Raw genomic sequence first — 20,689 nt, 5'->3', positions numbered from 1 at the left:
TACTGCAGGGTCCGCAGCGCAGGGAGCTGTACCGGCGGGGACTTGCAGCGCTGCCTCGCACACCGGTTTCAGCGCTCCTGTGCCGTGTACTGCAGGGCCCGCAGCGCAGGGAGCTGTACCGGCGGGGACTTGCAGCGCTGCCTCGCACACCGGTTTCAGCGCTCCTGTCGTGTACTGCAGGGCCCGCAGCACAGGGAGCTGTACCGCCTGGGACTTGCAGCGCTGCCTCGCACACCGGTTTCAGCGCTCCTGTGTCGTGTACTGCAGGGTCCGCAGCGCAGGGAGCTGTACCGCCTGGGACTTGCAGTGCTGCCTCGCACACCGGTTTCAGCGCTCCTGTGTCGTGTACTGCAGGGCCCGCAGCGCAGGGAGCTGTACCGGCGGGGACTTGCAGTGCTGCCTCGCACACCGGTTTCAGCGCTCCTGTGTCGTGTACTGCAGGGCCCGCAGCGCAGGGAGCTGTACCGGCGGGGACTTGCAGTGCTGCCTCGCACACCGGTTTCAGCGCTCCTGTGCCGTGTACTGCAGGGCCCGCAGCACAGGGAGCTGTACCGGCGGGGACTTGCAGCGCTGCCTCGCACACCGGTTTCAGCGCTCCTGTCGTGTACTGCAGGGCCCGCAGCGCAGGGAGCTGTACTGCCTGGGACTTGCAGCGCTGCCTCGCACACCGGTTTCAGCGCTCCTGTGTCGCGTACTGCAGGGCCCGCAGCACAGGGAGCTGTACCGGCGGGGACTTGCAGCGCTGCCTCGCACACCGGTTTCAGCGCTCCTGTGTCGCGTACTGCAGGGCCCGCAGCACAGGGAGCTGTACCGGCGGGGACTTGCAGCGCTGCCTCGCACACCGGTTTCAGCGCTCCTGTGCCGTGTACTGCAGGGCCCGCAGCACAGGGAGCTGTACCGGCGGGGACTTGCAGCGCTGCCTCGCACACCGGTTTCAGCGTTCCTGTCGTGTACTGCAGGGTCCGCAGCGCAGGGAGCTGTACCGGCGGGGACTTGCAGTGCTGCCTCGCACACCGGTTTCAGCGCTCCTGTGTCGTGTACTGCAGGGCCCGCAGCGCAGGGAGCTGTACCGCCTGGGACTTGCAGTGCTGCCTCGCACACCGGTTTCAGCGTTCCTGTCGTGTACTGCAGGGCCCGCAGCGCAGGGAGCTGTACCGCCTGGGACTTGCAGCGCTGCCTCGCACACCGGTTTCAGCGCTCCTGTCGTGTACTGCAGGGCCCGCAGCACAGGGAGCTGTACCGCCTGGGACTTGCAGTGCTGCCTCGCACACCGGTTTCAGCGCTCCTGTGCCGTGTACTGCAGGGCCCGCAGCGCAGGGAGCTGTACCGGCGGGGACTTGCAGCGCTGCCTCGCACACCGGTTTCAGCGCTCCTGTGTCGTGTACTGCAGGGCCCACAGCGCAGGGAGCTGTACCGCCTGGGACTTGCAGCGCTGCCTCGCACACCGGTTTCAGCGCTCCTGTGTCGTGTACTGCAGGGCCCGCAGCGCAGGGAGCTGTACCGGCGGGGACTTGCAGCGCTGCCTCGCACACCGGTTTCAGCGCTCCTGTGTCGTGTACTGCAGGGCCCGCAGCGCAGGGAGCTGTACCGCCTGGGACTTGCAGCGCTGCCTCGCACACCGGTTTCAGCGCTCCTGTCGTGTACTGCAGGGCCCGCAGCGCAGGGAGCTGTACCGCCTGGGACTTGCAGCGCTGCCTCGCACACCGGTTTCAGCGCTCCTGTGTCGTGTACTGCAGGGCCCGCAGCGCAGGGAGCTGTACCGCCTGGGACTTGCAGCGCTGCCTCGCACACCGGTTTCAGCGCTCCTGTGCCGTGTACTGCAGGGCCCGCAGCGCAGGGAGCTGTACCGGCGGGGACTTGCAGCGCTGCCTCGCACACCGGTTTCAGCGCTCCTGTGTCGTGTACTGCAGGGCCCGCAGCGCAGGGAGCTGTACCGCCTGGGACTTGCAGCGCTGCCTCGCACACCGGTTTCAGCGCTCCTGTGCCGTGTACTGCAGGGCCCGCAGCACAGGGAGCTGTACCGGCGGGGACTTGCTGCGCTGCCTCGCACACCGGTTTCAGCGCTCCTGTGCCGTGTACTGCAGGGCCCGCAGCGCAGGGAGCTGTACCGGCGGGGACTTGCAGCGCTGCCTCGCACACCGGTTTCAGCGCTCCAGTGTCATCCGTGTGCAGGCCACACTGGCCAGTGGATAATGTTCCTCACTTGCCCTGGGTCTCTTAGTGTGTTTACTGTTGCGCCACTTTGGAAAGAGGAGATACTGGCATGTGCCTGACTAGGGGCAGTTAGGTGCTACGTTGATGGTCTGTCTTCTGGCTATTTTCTGCAGCCCAGAGTCCGTGGAAGCTAGTCCGGCTGTCGATGAGAAGAATGTGTACGCCAGTCATGGCTACGAGGCCACGCAGAGGCCCAGCTATCGAGGGCTGCCGTATGCAGTGAGTACGCACTCCTTAATCTGCGGTAACCAGCCCCTTACTTGACACTCTGCTGCCTCGTGCCTTCTACATTTCCGCCCCCCCCCCCTGTGACATTGAACTGTTGGTAGTGCAGCTCACACATTGTAGTCTGTGTTCCCGTCTCCGAGACGGTGGCAGCGTGTGGGTTGGGGCATGCAGTGTCCTATCTCCTGCCCCCAGCTTTGTGCCTTCCACTTAGCAACAGCTTCTAGAGATTTTCAAACTGTGGGGCCTGGGTCATCTCTGTGGGCGACCCAGCCTGCTTTGGCTAGGCATGTTGCAAGCAAACTTTGGCTCTCAAAAGAAAGGCTCAGCTCAGAAAGTTTTAATTGGCCTGCTAGGTTGGCCCAGAGTCCCACTGCACAGGGCTGGACTTGCAGCTTGACCCTCGTAATGTCCCTCCACACCCTTCTAACCCCTCAGTCTGAAAACCTCTGTTCTAAATAAAATGTGTTGTCTTCTGTTACAGGGTTTTTCTCGCATGCCTCCTGATGAGCTTTGGCATACCCCTGGGGGGGGGGGGTGTCTACACTCAAGGCCCTGTCTTCTCTTCAGCAAGCTTGGTGTAGATTCAGTGGCAAGACCCCCTGGTTCCGAATGGTCGCGCGTTCCAATTAGGCGCGCGCCCGCTGCATGCACGGTTGCTGGAAAGTTTTTCCCTAGCTGCTACCCATTGGGTTGGCTGTGGAGCCCTAGAGTGGCTCTATGTATGACCCTGCCAACACAACCACCCATCAGTTCCTCCTTCCCTCCAGTGGTGGCTGCAGGAGCTGTGGCTGCCTTGCACTGCAAGCGCCATGTGTCCTCAGTCATTGTAGCAGCCGGAGTGAAGGGGTTTCCCCTTCTCGCCATGTTCTCTCTGGGACCTCAGGCATGCCGACATCCCAGGGATTCAAATGCTGCAGCTCTTGCCAGACATCTGTGGCACCCGTGACCTCCAGGACTCCTGGCTCTGGTACCTGGGGGAAGCCCACCAAGCAGAAAGTGCCAGATCTTCAAGCCTTGGACGAGAAAGCGGCTGCAGAGGCATGACACGGCACCCAGTGCTTCAGCGCATACGGCTCCCGCTTCGCTTCCAGGCACTCCCAGCGCGGCATTCACCAAAGCCCTCCGCCCCGCACTGGTCTCTCTCTGGCACGGCCTAAAGCAGCCACGTGCTCCTTAGTGGCGCCAGCAGTGCCTCCAGCCTCTATGCCCTCAGCATCCACAGGTCCCAGTGGTCTTCTGCACCAAGGAATGGAGGAAGCCAGCCACGCGGGGCCTTCTTGCCCCAGTCCCAGTCAGCGTGCCCGCTTGGAGGCTCAGCACACCCAATCGAGCACCATTCTTACAGCCGGAGCTCTCGGAGCCGCTCCTGCCTGAGCCTCCTGGGCGAGCAGATCCCGGCTGGGTTCGAAGCTGTCACATCACTTCAGCTAGGTGGCTGGAGCACATGACCTGTGAGGAGAGCCGGAGGGACTTGGGTCTGTTTAGTCTGCAGAAGAGAAGAGGGAGGGGGGATCTGAGAGCAGCCTTCAGCTCCCTGAAGAGGTGCCAAAGAGGCTGGAGAGAGGCTGTTCTCAGTGGTGGCAGGTGGCAGAACGAGGAGCAATGGGATCAGGTTGCAGTGGGGGAGGTCTAGGTTGGAGATTAGGAAAAACTCTCCCCCTAGGCGGGTGGGAAGCGCTGGGCTGGGTTCCCTGGGGAGGGGGGGAGTCTCCATCCCTACGGGTGTTTAAGTCTGGCTGGGCTGATGGAGTTGGGTTGGTCCTGCCTTGGGCAGGGGCTGGACTCGATGACCCCTGAGGGCTCGGCCAGCCCTGGGGTTCTAGGGTTCTGTCTGCGCGCTGACTGACACCGTGGGATCCATGCCACCACTGGGCTTCTGGCTCCTCCGTCCAGCAGTGTGACCGAAGTCCCTCTCGGCCCTCGCCGAGGCGCCTCTCCTCAGGCCTTGGACATTCCCGAGGCGTGGAACCTTGCCCTGGCAGCGTTCCTCAGTGCCTGCTGCTTTGCCACCGCGCCAGGGCGCTCTGGGCACTGCTCTCCACAGCAGTCTGAGTCCTGGCGCCAGTTCCGTCTCCGCATTGTTCCAGGCACCACACGTGCTTCTGCAAAAGATCTAGGCCTCGTCTGTCACCTCGTGGAAGAAGACGTCCGGCACTGAGTGACCCGTCGCTGGCGCGGTGCCACCTTGGTTTCCTCACTTGGCTTCCGTCTCGTCCCTCCTCAGGACTGGTCGATGCCAGCAGGCTCTTGCCTCAACAGGGACCAAGAAGTCCCCCACTGGCCACTGCATCCCACCAGGCCCAGGGCATGTTGCCCACTGGTCTGTCAGCCACTTCTAAGCCCCAGGTTCAGAGGCAACTGTCAGCTGCCTACTACTGGGGTCAGCGCCACCCAAAACCTGGCATAGCCCCTCAGCACGAGCCCAGGGCAAGGAGTCCAAGTACCCACTTTGATGTGCACCTCCATTATGGGCCCTCCTCCCATGGAGTTCTGCTCCACCGTGTGGCCCTGTAGCCTTCACCTCGAGGTGGCAGAGACGGTGGACATCCTGGCCCTGCTCCCAGTTATCAAGTCCATCCTGATCGCAGCCGAGTCTGAGACAAATCCCTTCCTCTAGCCCCTTGCAGTGGGTAGAAAAAAGACTTGATCCTTCTCAAGGGGGTTGAATATTTGTTCACTCTCCCCACCCCCATTCCTTGGTGGTGGACGCAGTAAATGAAAACGAGCCTCAGGGCCATCAGGCTCTGGCACCTAAGTCAAAGGGGCCAAGTGATAAGTTAACTCGGGGAACTGCTCCTCTGGATAGCGAACCAGCAGGCTGTGCTGAGTCGCTCGAATGCCTGGACTTGTTCCCTCAGGACTCCAGATGAGTGTGCTGCTTTGGTCCAGGATAGAAGGTGGTTTCCTGAACCTGCCTCTGAACATCTCTGGATGCTGGAGACTCGGCAGCTGGGTTCTCTTCTCCAGCATTGCCATGCACTGGCTTGCCTGGCTCCAATGACATTGGGGCTTATCCCCAAGATGCGGCAAACCTATTCGGACTTTGTTTGATGGAAGTGGGCCTTTTTGTGCAACAAACCAACTCACGGCTGCATAGCCTCAAGAACGCATAACGCCATGAGGTCCTTGGGCATGCAGGTCAGGCTCCGGGCAGTCTGCCTCGCTCGCTTCACTTTCCTACCTCCTCTTTGGGGGAGGTGTGCGGCAGTCCTGACAGACGGTATGACCACCATGTACTGCATCAACAGACAGGGCGGAGGCTGGCCTGCCCCTCTCTGCCCCTCTCTGCTTGGAAGTCCTTCATCTGTGGGACTTGCATCCCTCCCAGGGGTCCAAAACCTGCTGGCAGATTTCCTCAGCCGCTGCTTCCTTGCTCACAAGTGCTGGGTCCGATTGGATGGCCTCCACCCCATTTTTCCAGAAGAGGGGGTTTCCCCGGCTCCATCGCTTTGCCACTTGAGCCAATCAGAAGTGCCTTGCACTAGGGATGTTACATTTTGATTAATTGGCTAATCGAATAGTCGATGCAATTTGCTTGGACTACTTGATTAGTTGATAAGGGTGCCTCTGCCTTTAAAGTGTAGCCACAGCTCCCTGGGCTGCTGATGCACTTGACAGGAGAAAGCGCTGCATGGACCCGGGGGCAGCTGGGGAGTTGCCTGCTGGCCCCACAATCCCTGTGGCGCAGCCTTCTTCTCTTCCTCCCATTGCTGCCCCTTTCTGATAGAGGCAGCAAGGGGGGAAGTGACTAGTTAGTTGACTCGTGTGTCGACTGTCCGATAAGCTTTTGCTTATGGGGTCGTCGACTAACCCTTCGCACCTCTAGCCTGTACCGGAGTCTTCCCCTGGGATCCCTAGTGGACACGTTCTTGATCCCATGGCAGACCGGCCTCCAGTATGCCTCCCCCATTTCTGCTGGCTCACAAGGGGCCCTCAAGCTCCACAGGGAGTGTGAACGCTGTCCTGCTAGCACCAGCCAGGGCCTGTCAGCATCGGTACCCCACTCTTGGGAGCTGTTGGTACAACCGCTCATTCCCCTTCCTCTGACCCCGGACCTCATCCCGCAAGAGCACCCGGCCTTTCGGCCCTTGGCCTCACAGCACGGTGGCTTCGCGGCAGCTGGCCTGCTTGGAACTGGTTCAACAAGTTCTCCTTCGCAGCAGGAAGCCCTCTGTCAACACACAGACTGGGCCAAATGGAAGCGTTTCGCATGCTGCTGCCTGCAGCTTAATCTGGACCCTGTGGACTCCCTCCATTCTTCAGGTGTGGGAGTACTGGTGTCCCTAAAGCAGCAGACTTCATTGCATAAGGTGTACCTGGTGGCTCTCTCTGCTGTAACAAGATGGCTTTTCTGTAGCCATATCGGAAGGCCTAAACTAAAGTTGCGTTCTGCAGCCAGACTGAAGAGCAGCTCTTAGCTGTAAAGCCTGGAGTCACATCCTCGCATTCCGTTGAAATGGCATGAAAATAGTCACACTAGGCTGTGAGAAGGGTCCTGTCCTAATGGGCCCACTGTCACCAGATAACGAAACCGATCTCAGGGTGGGTAAAGAAAACTGAATTCACAGCATTTCGTCTGGCGAGAAACTGCTTAGCAGTCATTGTGGCTGTGGAATCCACATGCTATGATCATTGTCCTCACTGTCCTGCTGTTTCAGTGCGATCTCAGTCTGGTTTGTCGCTGTTTCTGTCTGCTGCATAATTAATTTTGCTAGGTGTAAATCAACTAAGGTGGTGGGGTAGGATTGGTTAGGTAATTCTGTTGTGCTTGGTTAGTAAAATTACACTAAAATAATTGGCTATGGTCTAGCTAAGCAGGATTCAGGTTTCACTATATAAACTGGGGTCCAAAAAGTAATAGAAGCAGAAGGAAAGAAGCAAAAACCTAGAAGAGCAAAAAAGAAACAAGAATAGGAAGGAAGACCAAGAAGAAGGGGGAAGACCTGGAAGAAGAACTCTAAGACCAGCCTAACATAAGAGCTTCCAGGACTCCTCTGCATAACGGTGATGTGCAGCAGCTGGATCCAGAGACTGCCCTTGCCTGGCCAGCAGGGGACGTCTGCCTGCCTGTACCCGGATTGGTGAGCACGACACTGTGTGCGTAGCAAGTGTATTCTGCTTGCTTGGGAATTGTCAATAAATAGAGGATAAGACTATTACCGGGTGAGGCTCTTTTAGTGGCTAAAGATCCTGCCGACCCGCAGGAAGTTCCGCCCTGAGCCCTAGGAACTGGGTAAGGGTGGGCGACCCCAAAGTGTGGAAGGGATCGAGAAATTTGTGCGGGTAACACTGCTTTCCACCCCTGGTCTGGCACTCCTTCCAGGATATGGAACAGACTCCATCCCCCACCTCAGTGCTCTGCCCCTACTTGAGATCTCAACCTGGTCCTCTCAGTGCCACATGTTCCCTGCTTTACCTGCTATGGAAGGTGGCTTTTCTGGTTACCATCACCTCTGCTTGGATGGTTTGGAGCTTTGCTCCCTGACGTCAGACCCCTGGTACACTGAATTCCACAGGAGACAAGATCCATCTCCCCGCCCTCAGCTGGCTTTTCTTCCAAAGGTGGTTTCAGCTTCCTAACCAGGCAGGGCATTTTCCTTCCCCTGCTCTGTCCTAAGCCTCATCCATGCTCACGGGAGCCAGGATGTGCTCGCTTTCTTCATCGACCAGACCAAGCCCTTTTTCAAGTCCTCGCAGCTTTTTGTGCCGGTGGCACGTTGTGCAGAGGGACGGCCGATCTCGTCGCAGCGCACCTCTTCCTGCATGGCGTGCTACGCTCGGCCACGGCTCCTCGCCGCCTCTCACGGCGCATTGGACGCATAGGGCACGGCGTGGCCCTCGCGCAAACCTTCCCGTCACACTCTGCCATCGTGCCACGGCCCAGACAGGACACGGTTCTCCAGGCAGCCCTGCGCTCCGACTCCTCCGGGTAAGGCTTGTGAATCCGCTCACTGGAGTAGGTGGGAGCACGCGCTGGAAGAAGAAAACACGGCGACGCCCCTTTGGAACGGTTGTTCATTGAGCTGTGTTGCTCCTGTCTGTCCCTTGCCCACCCTGCTCCCCCGCTGTCGCAGACCGGACCCACTCCACGGGCCTCCCCAGCCGACCTGACGGGTAGCGGCTAGGGAAAAGCTTTGCGGCCGCCGTGCACGCATCCTGGGCACCTCCCTTGGAGTAGCGTGAGCGGCATCTTGAACACTGGTTCCAGAGGCGAGTGAGCGTTTTTCCTTCAATGCTCTATGAGGCAAATAGGGAAAAATCTGTAATCACTTTTTAAAATTCTAAACGGAGGACTCTGTTGAACCAAGTATGTGAATGTGAGCACCCTGCCCATCACCCTTGATGGTGGTGTTTGATACCAACTGCAGCCAGTTTCTTTCGCACTGCCTTCCCGCTCTTGCAGCATGCTGCAGATTTTCACATTGAAAACACACGATTGTCGGAACTTGGGAAACTGGCAGCGGGAAAGCAGGGAAGTGGTTTGAGATGGTTGGGTTCCTGGACGGTGGTGGCTTTAGAGTGGCATTTTAGGGCATGTCTTTGCTACAGGCTGGAGTGAGGGGCAGCAGTCGATCCAGTGGGGGTCAATTTGCCGTGGCTAGTGTAGACGTGATAGATGGCCTGTGGAGTGCTTTTCCACCACGCTGGCACTGGACCAATGCGAGAGATGTGAGTGGAGTTGATGGGAGTGTCAGCTGTCACTACCGCAGTAAGCAGACTTAGGCGCGTCCACGTCAGCTGTGCTATTCGCTTGGCTGAGGTGGTGTGACTCGGGGTGACGGCCATGGTAGTGCAGGCGAGACTTGAGGCTGTGCCTACACAGTAAGTTACCTGGCTGTCATTTTTGTTCCCCGGGGTGGAATAATCCGTACTGCTGAGTGACATGAGTTACAGCGACCTGGGCATCCGTGTGGAGAGCACTGACCTCGTGCGGAGGCGGGACTACGCCAGTGGGCTCACGCTCTGCTCTTGCCATGCCATGCCCTCACCCGAAGCGCCGCAGCGGTACAGCTGAGTGTGGGGACACCCTGAGCGTCTGAGCTGCTTCTGTTCAAAACGGCGCTGACGCAGATGTTTGTTTCAGGATCACAATTATGGAGCACCTCCTCCTCCGACCCCTCCCGCCTCTCCCCCGGTGCAGACCATCATCCCTCGTGCAGAGCTGAACGGCCTGCACTCCCCTGACGAGGAGAACTCTGGGGATAGTGAGAGCTCCTCCGAGGGAGAGCCCGTTCCCAGCTGGTGTCACTGCACGCTTTCTCAAGATGGCTTCCTCCTCAAGTGTGACAAATGCAGGTAAGTGGGTGCGTCCGGGACGGCTCCTCTCGCTTTCCTTCGGCAGGTCTCGGAGGGGTGGGCGTCCTAGCGGAAGCGCTTTGCTAGTATTGGCCCTTGCAGGCACTGGGGGCTCGCGGTGTGGAGATGAGCGGTAAGGTGACACTCTTAGCCACCTGTGCCCACTGCGGGCACACACCTGGTGACCCCGTAGAGACACTTCAGCTGTTGATTCTCCTTTGCAGGGGAGTGAGCAGAGGGAAAGTGATCAGGCTTCGCCGCCGGAAGCAGGACAATGTGTCAGGTAAGGCTGCCTCTTGTGCTGTGAGCAGTGATGGCGCTGTTGTCTCTGCCCGCAGGGCCAGCAGGTTTTTGTTGCTGTAAGTAGCAAATCCTCAGGACGGAGCACCAGCGGGTGTGCAGACAGACAGCAAGTTGCTAGCATGAGTAGGGCTGTAATAGTGGAGTCGATTCGCTGATTAACCAGTAAGCAAAAGCTTATTGGTTAATGCTATCGGCAAAATGCATTTCCTTTCCCTCCCCCACTCGCACATTTTATAGCAGGCTGGCCAGAAGCCTAGCTCAGTCCTGGCTTGCTTTGTGTCCAGGGCCTCCCCTTGCTGTGGCTCTGCATTTTTTTTATGGAGCTATCCCTATCTCACAGACCTGGAAGGGGCCTTGAGAAGTCATCGGGTCCAGTCCCCTGCCCTCACAGCAGGACCAAGCACCATCCCTGACAGATTTGCCCCAGATCCCTGAATGGCCCCTCAAGGCTTGAGCTCCCAACCCTGGGTTAGCAGGCCAATGCTCAAACCACTGAGCTCTCCCTCCCCAATTTAAAGTGTATTAGGAGCCAGGCGGGCAGACAGCCCGGCTCAGTTCTGGCTCGCGTGGGGTCCAGGAGCTGAGACACCCCCCGCCCCCAACGGGCTGCTACCACCCCATGCTGTTGCCTCTTTCACAGACAGCAGTGCAGGGCGGCAGGCAGCCGGTCCACAAGGGAGCTGGTTTTTAAACCGGCTCCACTTGCAGATCAGCTCCTGCCTGGCTGCCCAAGCTGCTGCCTCTGATGCCAAGTGACAGAGGGCTCCTCGGAGCGGGGCCCGAGCGTGTTGGCTGCCGGCCCTGCCTCTGGGGACCGTGGGCTAGTCGACTAACCAATAAGAATTCCCGAGGTTAGTGAATTGCTACGGTATACCCCTAAACGTGCTGCTCCTCCCTGCAGGTGGAGACAGTAGTGCCACGGAGAGCTGGGATGAGGAGCTCTCCCCCTCCACAGTGTTGTACACTGCCACACAGCACACCCCCACAAGCATCACGCTCACTGTTAATCGAGTGCACAGAAACAAGCCGAAGAAGAGGAAGAGGAGCATGGAGAAAGCTCGTGCTGCACCGAAGGCCAAGAAGGTCAAGGTATGTGAGCGTGGGGGAAGAAGCCCGGGCCAAATTCTAGACACAGCATCCGTGTGGTCAGCATCCCTCAGTGGGTCACCCTTGGCTTACTCAGAGTGAGCAGTGCCAGCGTGGGCAGGCAGACTGTGGCCCCCCTTTCGGAAGTGCTCGCAGTCCCCAGCCTGGAGCTTTCAGACTGATCTGCACTTGCCATTGGGGCTCAGGTTTGACGGTGAGTTTTGCAAGGCACCTCGGTTCCCCTGCTGGCTTGTCTGAGTTGGGAAACTTCTTGGCAGAGGGCTGCATCGAGTGTGGCAGCGTCTTCCTTGGCAGGACTGAAATGAGTCTGTCTCTGGCGTGCACTGTGCGTCGGGGCAGCCATGGGCAGGGCTGCTTCGCAGGGGGCGCGAGCGGAGTCTTGGGATGTGACCGTGGGACTCCAGCAAGTGGGGGGTGCTATGTACAAATCTAAAGTCAGGGCATAACTATTGATGGGCTCTGCTCTCTTGTTTTGAGCACAGGCCTTTCGAGAGGGCTCCCGGAAATCCCTGCGGATGAAGGTGAGTAGAACTGAGCTGTCGGCATGAGACTGTCATTCTCTCAGCGTTTTTCCCTGATTTCTGTCTGAGGCTCCCTGATTCTAGCACTCGCTGCTGGAGAAGCCCGGACCTCTCCCCGACCACAAAGGAGCCTTTTCGGAGTGGGTGTAAGAGAAACTTCCTAGAGGCTGGTGATTTCTGCTCGCACCAGAGAGGATTCATCAGTTTATCTCTGCTGGGTAACCCAGCCTACCACCCAGGGGGAGCTGATCAGTGAGGCCATGAAGAGAGTTTTGATGTGAGGACGCAGAATTGTGTGTTGGCCCAGTATCTAGCCATGTAAGCTGTCATTTGAGCCATCTAATCTCATGTACTTGTAAGGTGCCCATCACTTTGGTTTCTAAGACCATAGAAGTGTAAACAGGATTGGGATCTGTAACAGAAATGATGCTATTCCTCTCCTTGCCCCATGAGCTGGGGTGGAGGAATGTAAGCATCCTTGTGGGGTTGATAACGGTTGTCTGACAGGTACCATTTTGGGGGAAAGAGTTACATTCAGACCAAAGTGTGGTCATAAAAACCCAGGAGCATTTATCCTACCAGATAAGATCAAAGTTCATCTGTGATGTACCAGGGTACAGTCTAGACTAATGAGTCACTGTGTCAACCCCTGCCCTGCAGCTGCGGGTGCCTTCCAGTCCCTTGCTGAAGGAGTTGCACTTGGGCTGTTTGAGCATACGAGCCGCATGAGTATCTGTGTGCAACTGCAGCTTGGCTGTCATGCTGGGGTTACTCTCTGGCTCTCGCCAGCCTTGGTTATATTGAGGTGATCCCAACACACACCCAGCCTTAGATCCCTCCATTCCCTGACCACCAAAACATATGTCCTGTACAGCCCAGCCCGCTCCTCAACAATACCTTCCGTTATCTCTTGGGGTGTGTCTAGACTACAGGGTTTTGTCGACAAAACTAGACCTGCATCCACACTGCCTTTGAGTTATGTCGACGTATGTAAACCTCATTCTCCGAGGATTAACGCCTTTTGTTGACAGAGTTCTGTCGATAGCAGGCATTATTGCATCTACACTGTCCTTTGCGTCCACACTGTTATGTCGACAAAGTGGCTTGCTTTGTCGACAGAACTGGATGTAGTCTAGACGCTCTTTGTCGACAGAAGCTTTGTCAACTGTATCTGTCGACAAAACCCTGTAGTCTAGACGTACCCTTATAGACATATGGGCACTGCTTGCCATCCCAAACAGAGTGTCCCAAACACTTCGGTCCAAACACTGAGCTAGATGAAACAATAACATCCATTTTATTAACTACAAAGAGAGAGGGATCAAGTGATGCACAAAAATCAGACAAGGTTATAAAAGTTAAAATGCTACCAGTGTCTAACTTCATAAACTGTAGCAAAGTCCAGGGCAGTTTCTCAGCATATGCTTTAGCAATGTTACCACATTTCTTGGAAAAACTTAAAAAAACCAATTAATAGTCTTGCAGCACCTCTTAGGGTATGTCTACACTACAAAGTTAATTAGAACTAACAGACATTAGTTCGAATTAACTTTCATAGGCGCTACACTAGCGCTCCGCTAGTTCAAACTTAATTGAGACTAAGCCTAGTTCAAACTTACTAGTTCGAATTAAGGGGTGTGTAGCCCCTTAATTCGAACTAGTGGGAGGCTAGCCCTTCCCAGCTTTCCCTGGTGGCCACTCTGGCCAACACCAGGGAAACTCTATTGCCCCCCTCCCGGCCCCGGACCCCTTAAAGGGGCACGGGCTGGCTACGGTGCCCGTGCCAGGTGCAAGCCTGCCAGCACCCAGCCAGCAGACCCTGCACCTGGCGCAGCTCGAGCCAGCCATCCGATGCCCCCCAGCCCTCCCCCTCTTCCCGGGACCAGGCTGGCGGCTCCCGGGAGCTTGCCCTGGACCGCAAGAGGCGGGCACCCGCCTGGTCTAGTGCGGAGATCGTGGACCTCGTCCACGACCTCCACACTAGGCACAGGAAAGTGGCCGTCTAGGGCAGGAGAGCTGCCAGCCTGGCCACCCAGGAGCAGGTGTGCATGAAAATCAAGGGGGTCCACTGAGACCCCCGACCCTGAGCTTACAATGGCCGTACTGGGTCAGACCAAAAGTCCATCTAGCCCAGTAGCCTGTCTGCCGACAGCGGCCAACCCTAGGGACCCTGGAGGGGATGGACCGAAGACAGTGACCAAGCCACTTGTCTCGTTCCATCCCTCTCCAGCCTTCCACAAACTTTGGGCAGGGACACCACTCCTACCCCCTGGCTAATACCACTCCATGGACCCAACCTCCATGACTTGATCTCACTTCTCTTTAAACTCTGTTCTAGTTCTAGCCTTCACAGCCTCCTGCAGCAAGGAGTTCCACAGGTTGACTCTTTGCTTTGTGAAGAAGAACTTTCTGTTACTAGTTTGAAGCCTGCTACCCATTCCTTTCCTTTGGTGTCCTCTAGTCCTTCTATTATGGGAACTAATGAAGAACTTTTCTTGATGCACCCTCTCCACCCCACTCATGCTTTTATAGACCTCTATCCTATCCCCCCTCAGTCTCCTCTTTTCTAAACTGAAAAGTCCCAGTCTCTTTAGCCTCTCTTCATATGGGACCTGTTCCAAACCCCTGATCATTGTAGTTGCCCTCCCCCTCCCACCCTCTCTCTTCCCCTCTCCCACCTCCTTTTCCCAGTCTCCCCGAGTTTTGTTCAATAAAGAGAGATTCTATTTTTGACCACACGTTTTCTTTATTTTGTACATCAGGAAGGGGGGCTAGGGAAGGGTAAGTGGAAGGAGGTGAGGGAGGAATGGGGTACGAGCCCCCTATAGGGAGGACTGGGCTGGCTCTGCGGGCTTCTGGGGATGGAAGCTCTCCTGCAGCCCCCCAATTGCCTCCTCTCCCCAGATGGCAGCCTGCGGCAAGTGCAGCCAGTCTGATGGCCGAGTGGTGTGATGTGCCCAGTGTGGGTACTCCAGGCACTCCAAGCCAGGACTGTTTTGCAAGCGGGGCACCCCTGAGAACTGTCTGTCAGGGGTGGGGGTCGGGTCCCTTTAAGCACAGCCCTCGGCTAGCCTGAGACAGCATCTCCATGCTCTAAGTCCTCCTCTGATGCCCTGCCGGCACTGCTTCCGGCCATCCTTAACCCCAGTTCAGGGTCCACTCAATGTGGACATGCTAGTTCGAATTAGCAAAACGCTAATTCGAACTAGTTTTTAGTTCTAGCTGCGTTAGTTCGAATTAGCTTAGTTCGAATTAACTAATTTGAACTAAGTTAGTTCGAATTAGCGCTGTAGTGTAGACGTACCCTTAGAGACTAACAAAGATGGGGTCATGAGTTTTCATGAGCCCAACCTACTTCTTCAGATAAGTGGAGTTACTAAAGGTCCAGTTTAAAAATAAATAGGAGATGGGGGGGGAATAGTGTCCATGCTACCTGAAGCTGATTGAGAATGTAATAATTGTCCTTAAATACCCATTGTTTGTTTTTTTTATCTTCAGAGCGTAACGGAGTTACTCTGTAACTGGAAAAACTTAAAAACCAACTCATAGCCTTGCAGCGCCTTAGAGACTAACAGAACATGTAGATGAGGTCATGAGCTTTCGTGGGCACAGCCCACTTCCTCAGATGAATGGAGTTACATGTTTTGTTAGTCTTCAGGGTGCTGTAAGACTATTTGTTGTTGGGTTTTTTTGTCATTAGGATATGGCATGTAGCCGGCCATCCAGCCAATGTCTTCATTCATACCTCTGTGATAGGAATCAGACTTGAAGTTAAGTTCTAAGGCTTTCCTGTGGAGCTGGCTTGTGGAATTGGCCTGAAACAATATGGTGACTTTGAGATCCATTAATGAGTGCCCAGGCAAGTTAAAATGTTCCCCAGCAGATTTCTGTGTTGCCTTTTCGGAGATCTCATTTGTGTCCATTAATTCTTTCCTGTAGAGACTGTCCAGTTTGGCCAGTACTCATGGAGGAGGGGCATTGCTGGCACTTGATGGCATAGATCACATCAGTGGATGTGCAGTTAAATGAGCCTCTGATGTGGTGGTTTATGTGGGTAGGCCCTGTCATATCATCAGCTAATAGAGAAGGTACTAAGTGTTCTTCACTACACTCTAAGGGTATGTCTACACTACCCTCCTAGTTCGTTCCACGAGGTGTACCGGTAGTTCGGAATAGGAAGCCTAGTCCGAACTACCTAGTTCATGCCCCGTGTAGCCGCGCTGCACGGGGTTCGAACCAGCGGGGTTTTAAAAATGGCGGCTCCCCGCTTATGCAAATGAAGCCCGGGAAATTCAAATCCCGGGCTTCATTTGCAAGTGCGGTATGCCTACATTACCCCCCTAGTTCGAACTAGCGGGGTAGTGTAGACAGACCCTAATTGACTATTTCTTTCCCCTTTTATCTTTTTTTCTTTATTTTTCCTTCTTTCCTCCCTCCATCCCATATTTATTTAGAAACTAGACCATTAGTAACTCCATTCATCTGAGAAGTGGGTTTTGCCCACGAAAGCACATGACACCATCATCTACATGTTTTGTCAGTCTCTAAGGAGCTGCAAAGACTATTCATTGTTTTCCAGTTTCTTAGGTCAGGCCCCCTTCTCCCGTTGTCATTTCAGGTACCATTAATGTAATGGTCACTGAGGGGGAAAAGGGGAGTGCGTTGTGTGGAAGAGATCTCTGATGGCTCATGGCTGGGTAGATTGCTACCTGTATCAGTTGAGTTTGTTTGAAGGGTAGCCATTTTAGTCTGTGTCTACAAAAAAACCTGAGAAGTCCTGTGGCACCTTAAAGACTAACAGATTTCTTTGGGCATCAGCTTTTGTGGGCAAAAGTCCCCTTTGTCAGAGGCGTGGAGTGGAAATGCCTGCCTCTGACCAAGTGAGTTTGTGCCCATGAAAACTTCTGCCCAAATGAATCTGTTAGTCTGTAAGGTGCAGCAGTCTGAGAATCCCAGAAGCTGTAAAAGTGTCTATAATACATCTCTCTAATTAAGCCCTCAGCTGTTCTTCGAGTGCTTGTGCATGTCCATTCCAACAGGTGTGTGTGCACGCCCCACAGGCGTGGTTGCGGGGAGGTTTTCCCTGAACAGTACCCCTCGAGTGGTGCCTTCGTGGTGTTGTGTACAAGGTCCTGCCCATTTAGTTTCTTCTTACCACTTGTGATGGTGGCTTGATCTTTTGCTTTGCAAGGCGTCCATGGCTGTTGCTGTGTGTAGTTCCAACTGCACTGTAGTTCCAGTGAGCTAGTGTGCACATTTAGTAGTTGATAGTAAGTTTCCTTTGGGGACAAGTACCAGAGGGGGGGCCGTGTTAGCCTGAATCTGCATAAACAACGAGGAGTCCTGTGGCACCTTCTGGACTAACAGATTAACTGCATAAGCTTGCGTGGGCAAAGACCCACTTTGTCAGATCTTCCTTTGGGGGTTCCTTGGGGTAGCACCATTGAGTCTGTTCTTCAGACTCTTGGTGCATGTGGTGCTGGAGAAGGACTTGGACCTTCCCTCGGCACCTCACGCTTTCGAGGTTGCCATGGCAGCACAGTCTCCAGTCTCCCAAGCTTCGAGCCAGACTGTTAGGTCCTTCCCAGCACTGGCCTTGGTGCCGCCCATGGCACCATGTACGGGACCTTTCTATCATCAATAGCCGAAAGGGTTGAAAGGTGCTATTTTGTCTCTCAGAAGGGGGGTATGAACTCTTGTTTACACACACACACACACACACACACACACACACCCTCCCCCCCGACTTGGGTCCCTTGTAGTTGATGGTGGCCAACCATAAGGCGGGGCAAAAAAGCTGGGCCTCTTTAGCCGGAAGGTTTATTTGACTCTAGGGCTCCAGCGCCGAATATCCAGCCAAGAGGCAGTGCAGAGCCTCTGTGTGTACACCTCAAGTTCCAGGAGTTCCTCCCTGCTGAGTCCTGACAGGAGTTTGGCCTCGCCTTGAAAGAGGGCCAAACCACGGCTTGGACCTGTCTCCGGGTGGCCCTGGATTTGGCTGACTCGACAGCAAGAACCATGGCCACGACCTCACAAAGTGTTACAGCTCATGGCTGCAAGTGTCTGGCTCCAGAGTGCGACTCAGGACCGTCCATGTACTGCGCAGGACTGTTTGCCAAAAAAACAAAAGTCCAAACTCTGTCATCTAAAGACTCCTAGGCTACCTGGAGGCCTCTGGGCATTAATATGCTGGTGCCCCAGAAGAAGCCCTTTAAGTTCCAGCCTCCTCTGCATTTTTATGCTGGCCCCCCTGGGCTGGATTACAGTCACAGGCGGGGAAGAAATAATCCCCCACAGTCCTTGTCCAGCCGAATTCAGGGACCCTCTTGCCCCAAGCTGAGCTGTTGAATGTACACACAGGGATGGAGAACCAGCCCAAATCCCAGATCTCTTCCCTCCTCCCCCTTTTGGGAGCCATCTGTTTCACTCTCCTGTGCCTGGACCCCAACCTCCTTCCCTGTCCTCCTTCACGGGCGTTTCTCATAAGCCACTCAGTCTGCAGGAGATACAGTCACTTCTCACGTTAGGAGCAATCCAACTCGACGCAGCCAAGTGCTCACCTGCCTGCATCATGGTTTCGCACCATCACAGCCCTCCTCGGCAGCCTCCTGTGGTTCCCAGCACCACAGCCGGGAACTGCACGAGGCTTCTGGGGCAGATGGCCTGTACGTTTGCTGCCCCCTCCAGGCCTGGTTAGCAAGGGGCGTACAAGACCAATAAGGTCTTTGGACAGTCTCATCACCCTTCCCACTTCAGTCCTTGGATCCCTCAGCTGGTGACTTCCACCTCTCCGGGGGCGGTCAGGAGTGCCTTTTGCCAAACCAGACCCTCTCTCTGGTCACAGCTCCATCAGACAGGCTGGCACCACACCAGGGCAGCCCCAGAGCTCAGGGCTTGTGGCTGCGCGAGTGGCAGAGAGCTCAGCGAGATTCTCCGTCGAGTGCTTGCTTGTGTCCATTCCAGTTAGCTGGAGCGCTGCCTACGCTGTTAGTCCTTACCCTTGGCACCCTGGGAGTGAGTCAGTAATTAGTTCAGGCAGTGGGACTCGTTGAGATAAGACAAGGGAGGAGTCGTCCCTTTCAGCCTCTCCCCGGCTGGGGCGCAGGGCTTGAAGCCTATGCCCTGTAGCAATCCACGTGGCTCTTGCTTTAAACATCTGGGAGAGGACCGTCGCAGACAGCTGCCGCATTTGCAAGACTGTCAAGCTGAGGCCAATGCGTGAGAGGGACTCTAGGCTCAAGCTTATCCTCATGGAGTTGGCTTTGCAACCACCGGCACCGACCAGACAGGCGGCCACCTCCTCGAAGTGCCCGGCACGAGGAGAGACAGACCTCGGGCAGGTCTCCAGAGAGGCCTGGCCACAAAGTGTGCCCTAAGGAGGGGCGCTTGGCCTCCAAGGTGCATGCTGAGGCCACAGTACCGACAAGGCGCTGGCCAAATCCTTGGCAGAGGGAGAGTCTGGTACCAGAGGTGATAACTGGAGAACTCCAGCCACCGTCAACCCCAGAAATGTTTGACGCGGCACAGGAGCTCATCAAGCTAACCGAGACCTCAGCACCGCGAGTGTGGCTGGCACCAGCACTGGGGCATTCAAGGGGGCCGACACCTACACCCACTGTAGCGTCACCGGGAACTCCGGCACCGGCAGCATATGGGACTTCCCAACCTAGGGCCCTGGTTCTGCCTTGCAGTGCCCCAGCAGCACCTTATCAGTTGGTGCCTCCAGACCCGCTGCCTCCTGCCTCGATGTAGATGCCATGGGCGGGGAAGGGGGTCTGCAACGCTGCAGGTCCATCTACAGCACGTGGGCGGCCAGGGATAAATGGAAGCGTCGGAGTACGCGACCTAGCACAGCTCAGCGCTGTTAGGTTGGCGTGCCAGGCTTTGCTTCCCCAGCTGGAGAACAGAGTGGCTTCTGCGTTGACAGACAACACGACAGCCATGTATTGGATCCAAAAACAGGGTGGCGCTTGCTCCTGTTGCCTTCGCAAGGAAGCCCTATGGCCGTGGGAGTTGCGTATCGTCCAGAATATCCATCTCGAGGCGACCTACCTTCCGGGGACCAGCCGTGTTCTGGTGGACAAGCTCCGCAGGCCCACGAGTGGCCCATCAGATCAGGTATCCTGGCAGAGCTCTTCCGGAAGTGGGCTATCCCCGTCTGGACCTGTTTGCCACACGGGGCGCGCCCAGTGCCCGTCATTCCCCCCCATTCCCGCGGTCAGCAGGCGAGGGGAGACCCAGTCTTTGGGGGGGCCATGCTGCAGTCTGTGGTGAAGCAGGTGCTGATAGGCTCTGACCCCGCCTCCTAAGATACTGCTCAGGAGTCACCTGACTGGAGTGGACATGAACAAGCCCTCGAAGAAAAAGAGACGGTTATTTACCTCGTAACTGTTCTTCGAGATGTGTTGCTCGTGTCCCTTCCACGTCCCACTTGCCTCCCCTCGTCGGAGCAATGCCGCCTCCTCATTCTGGTCGCCCTCCGCTGGCCCCTCCGATGCATGCACGTCCTTTCTGTAGTGGGGGGCCCAGAACTGGACGCAGTACTCCAGACATGGCCTCCCCAGAGCCGAATACAGGGGAATAATCGCTGCTCTGGCTCTGCTGGCAGTGCTCCTCCTAATGCTCCCCCATATGCCATTAGCCTTCTTGGCTACAAGGGCGCCCTGGTGACTCATCTCCAGCTCATGTCCTGCCTCAGGGCCTGCTGTGACCAGTCTTCCCTACAAGCTGTGTGGTCTCAGAAGGAATTCACATGCTGCCCAGCTAATTAACCGAGCTCACCTCCAGCTCCGTTTTGAGTTGCCATCAGAGCAAAGGTCCATCTAGCCCAGGTCCTGTCTGCCCACAGCGGCCAGGGCCAGATGCCCCAAGCATGATCCCTCCCGTCGCCCATTCCCAGCTTCTGACAGAGGCCGGGGACCCCATCCCTGCCCAGCCTGGCTAAGTAGTATTCATGGATCCCACCTCCATGAGCTTCTATTGGTGGAACAGACTCACACATGAATGGAAAATTCCACACA

At 56.1% G+C, this 20,689-nt stretch overlaps 1 protein-coding gene across 3 annotated transcripts in view; it reads left to right on the top strand.

The window, feature by feature from the left end:
• SETD5 (SET domain containing 5) overlaps window positions 1-20,689 on the top strand; it is a 143,516-nt gene that overhangs the window by 63,937 nt on the left and 58,890 nt on the right. For all 3 annotated transcript variants that reach the window (XM_089781346.1, XM_089781345.1, XM_089781344.1), the window contains 5 exons: window positions 2,328-2,433; window positions 9,527-9,738; window positions 9,963-10,021; window positions 10,943-11,130; window positions 11,631-11,669. In XM_089781346.1, the coding sequence (XP_089637472.1) occupies window positions 2,328-2,433; window positions 9,527-9,738; window positions 9,963-10,021; window positions 10,943-11,130; window positions 11,631-11,669 (604 nt within the window). The remainder of the gene's footprint in view (window positions 1-2,327; window positions 2,434-9,526; window positions 9,739-9,962; window positions 10,022-10,942; window positions 11,131-11,630; window positions 11,670-20,689) is intronic.

Source organism: Pelodiscus sinensis, chromosome 11 (assembly GCF_052426305.1).
Source record: "Pelodiscus sinensis isolate ZL-2025 chromosome 11, ASM5242630v1, whole genome shotgun sequence".
NCBI lineage: Eukaryota > Metazoa > Chordata > Testudines > Trionychidae > Pelodiscus > Pelodiscus sinensis.
Note: the sequence above shows the minus strand (reverse complement) of the source record. Positions and strands in the feature narration are given on the sequence as shown.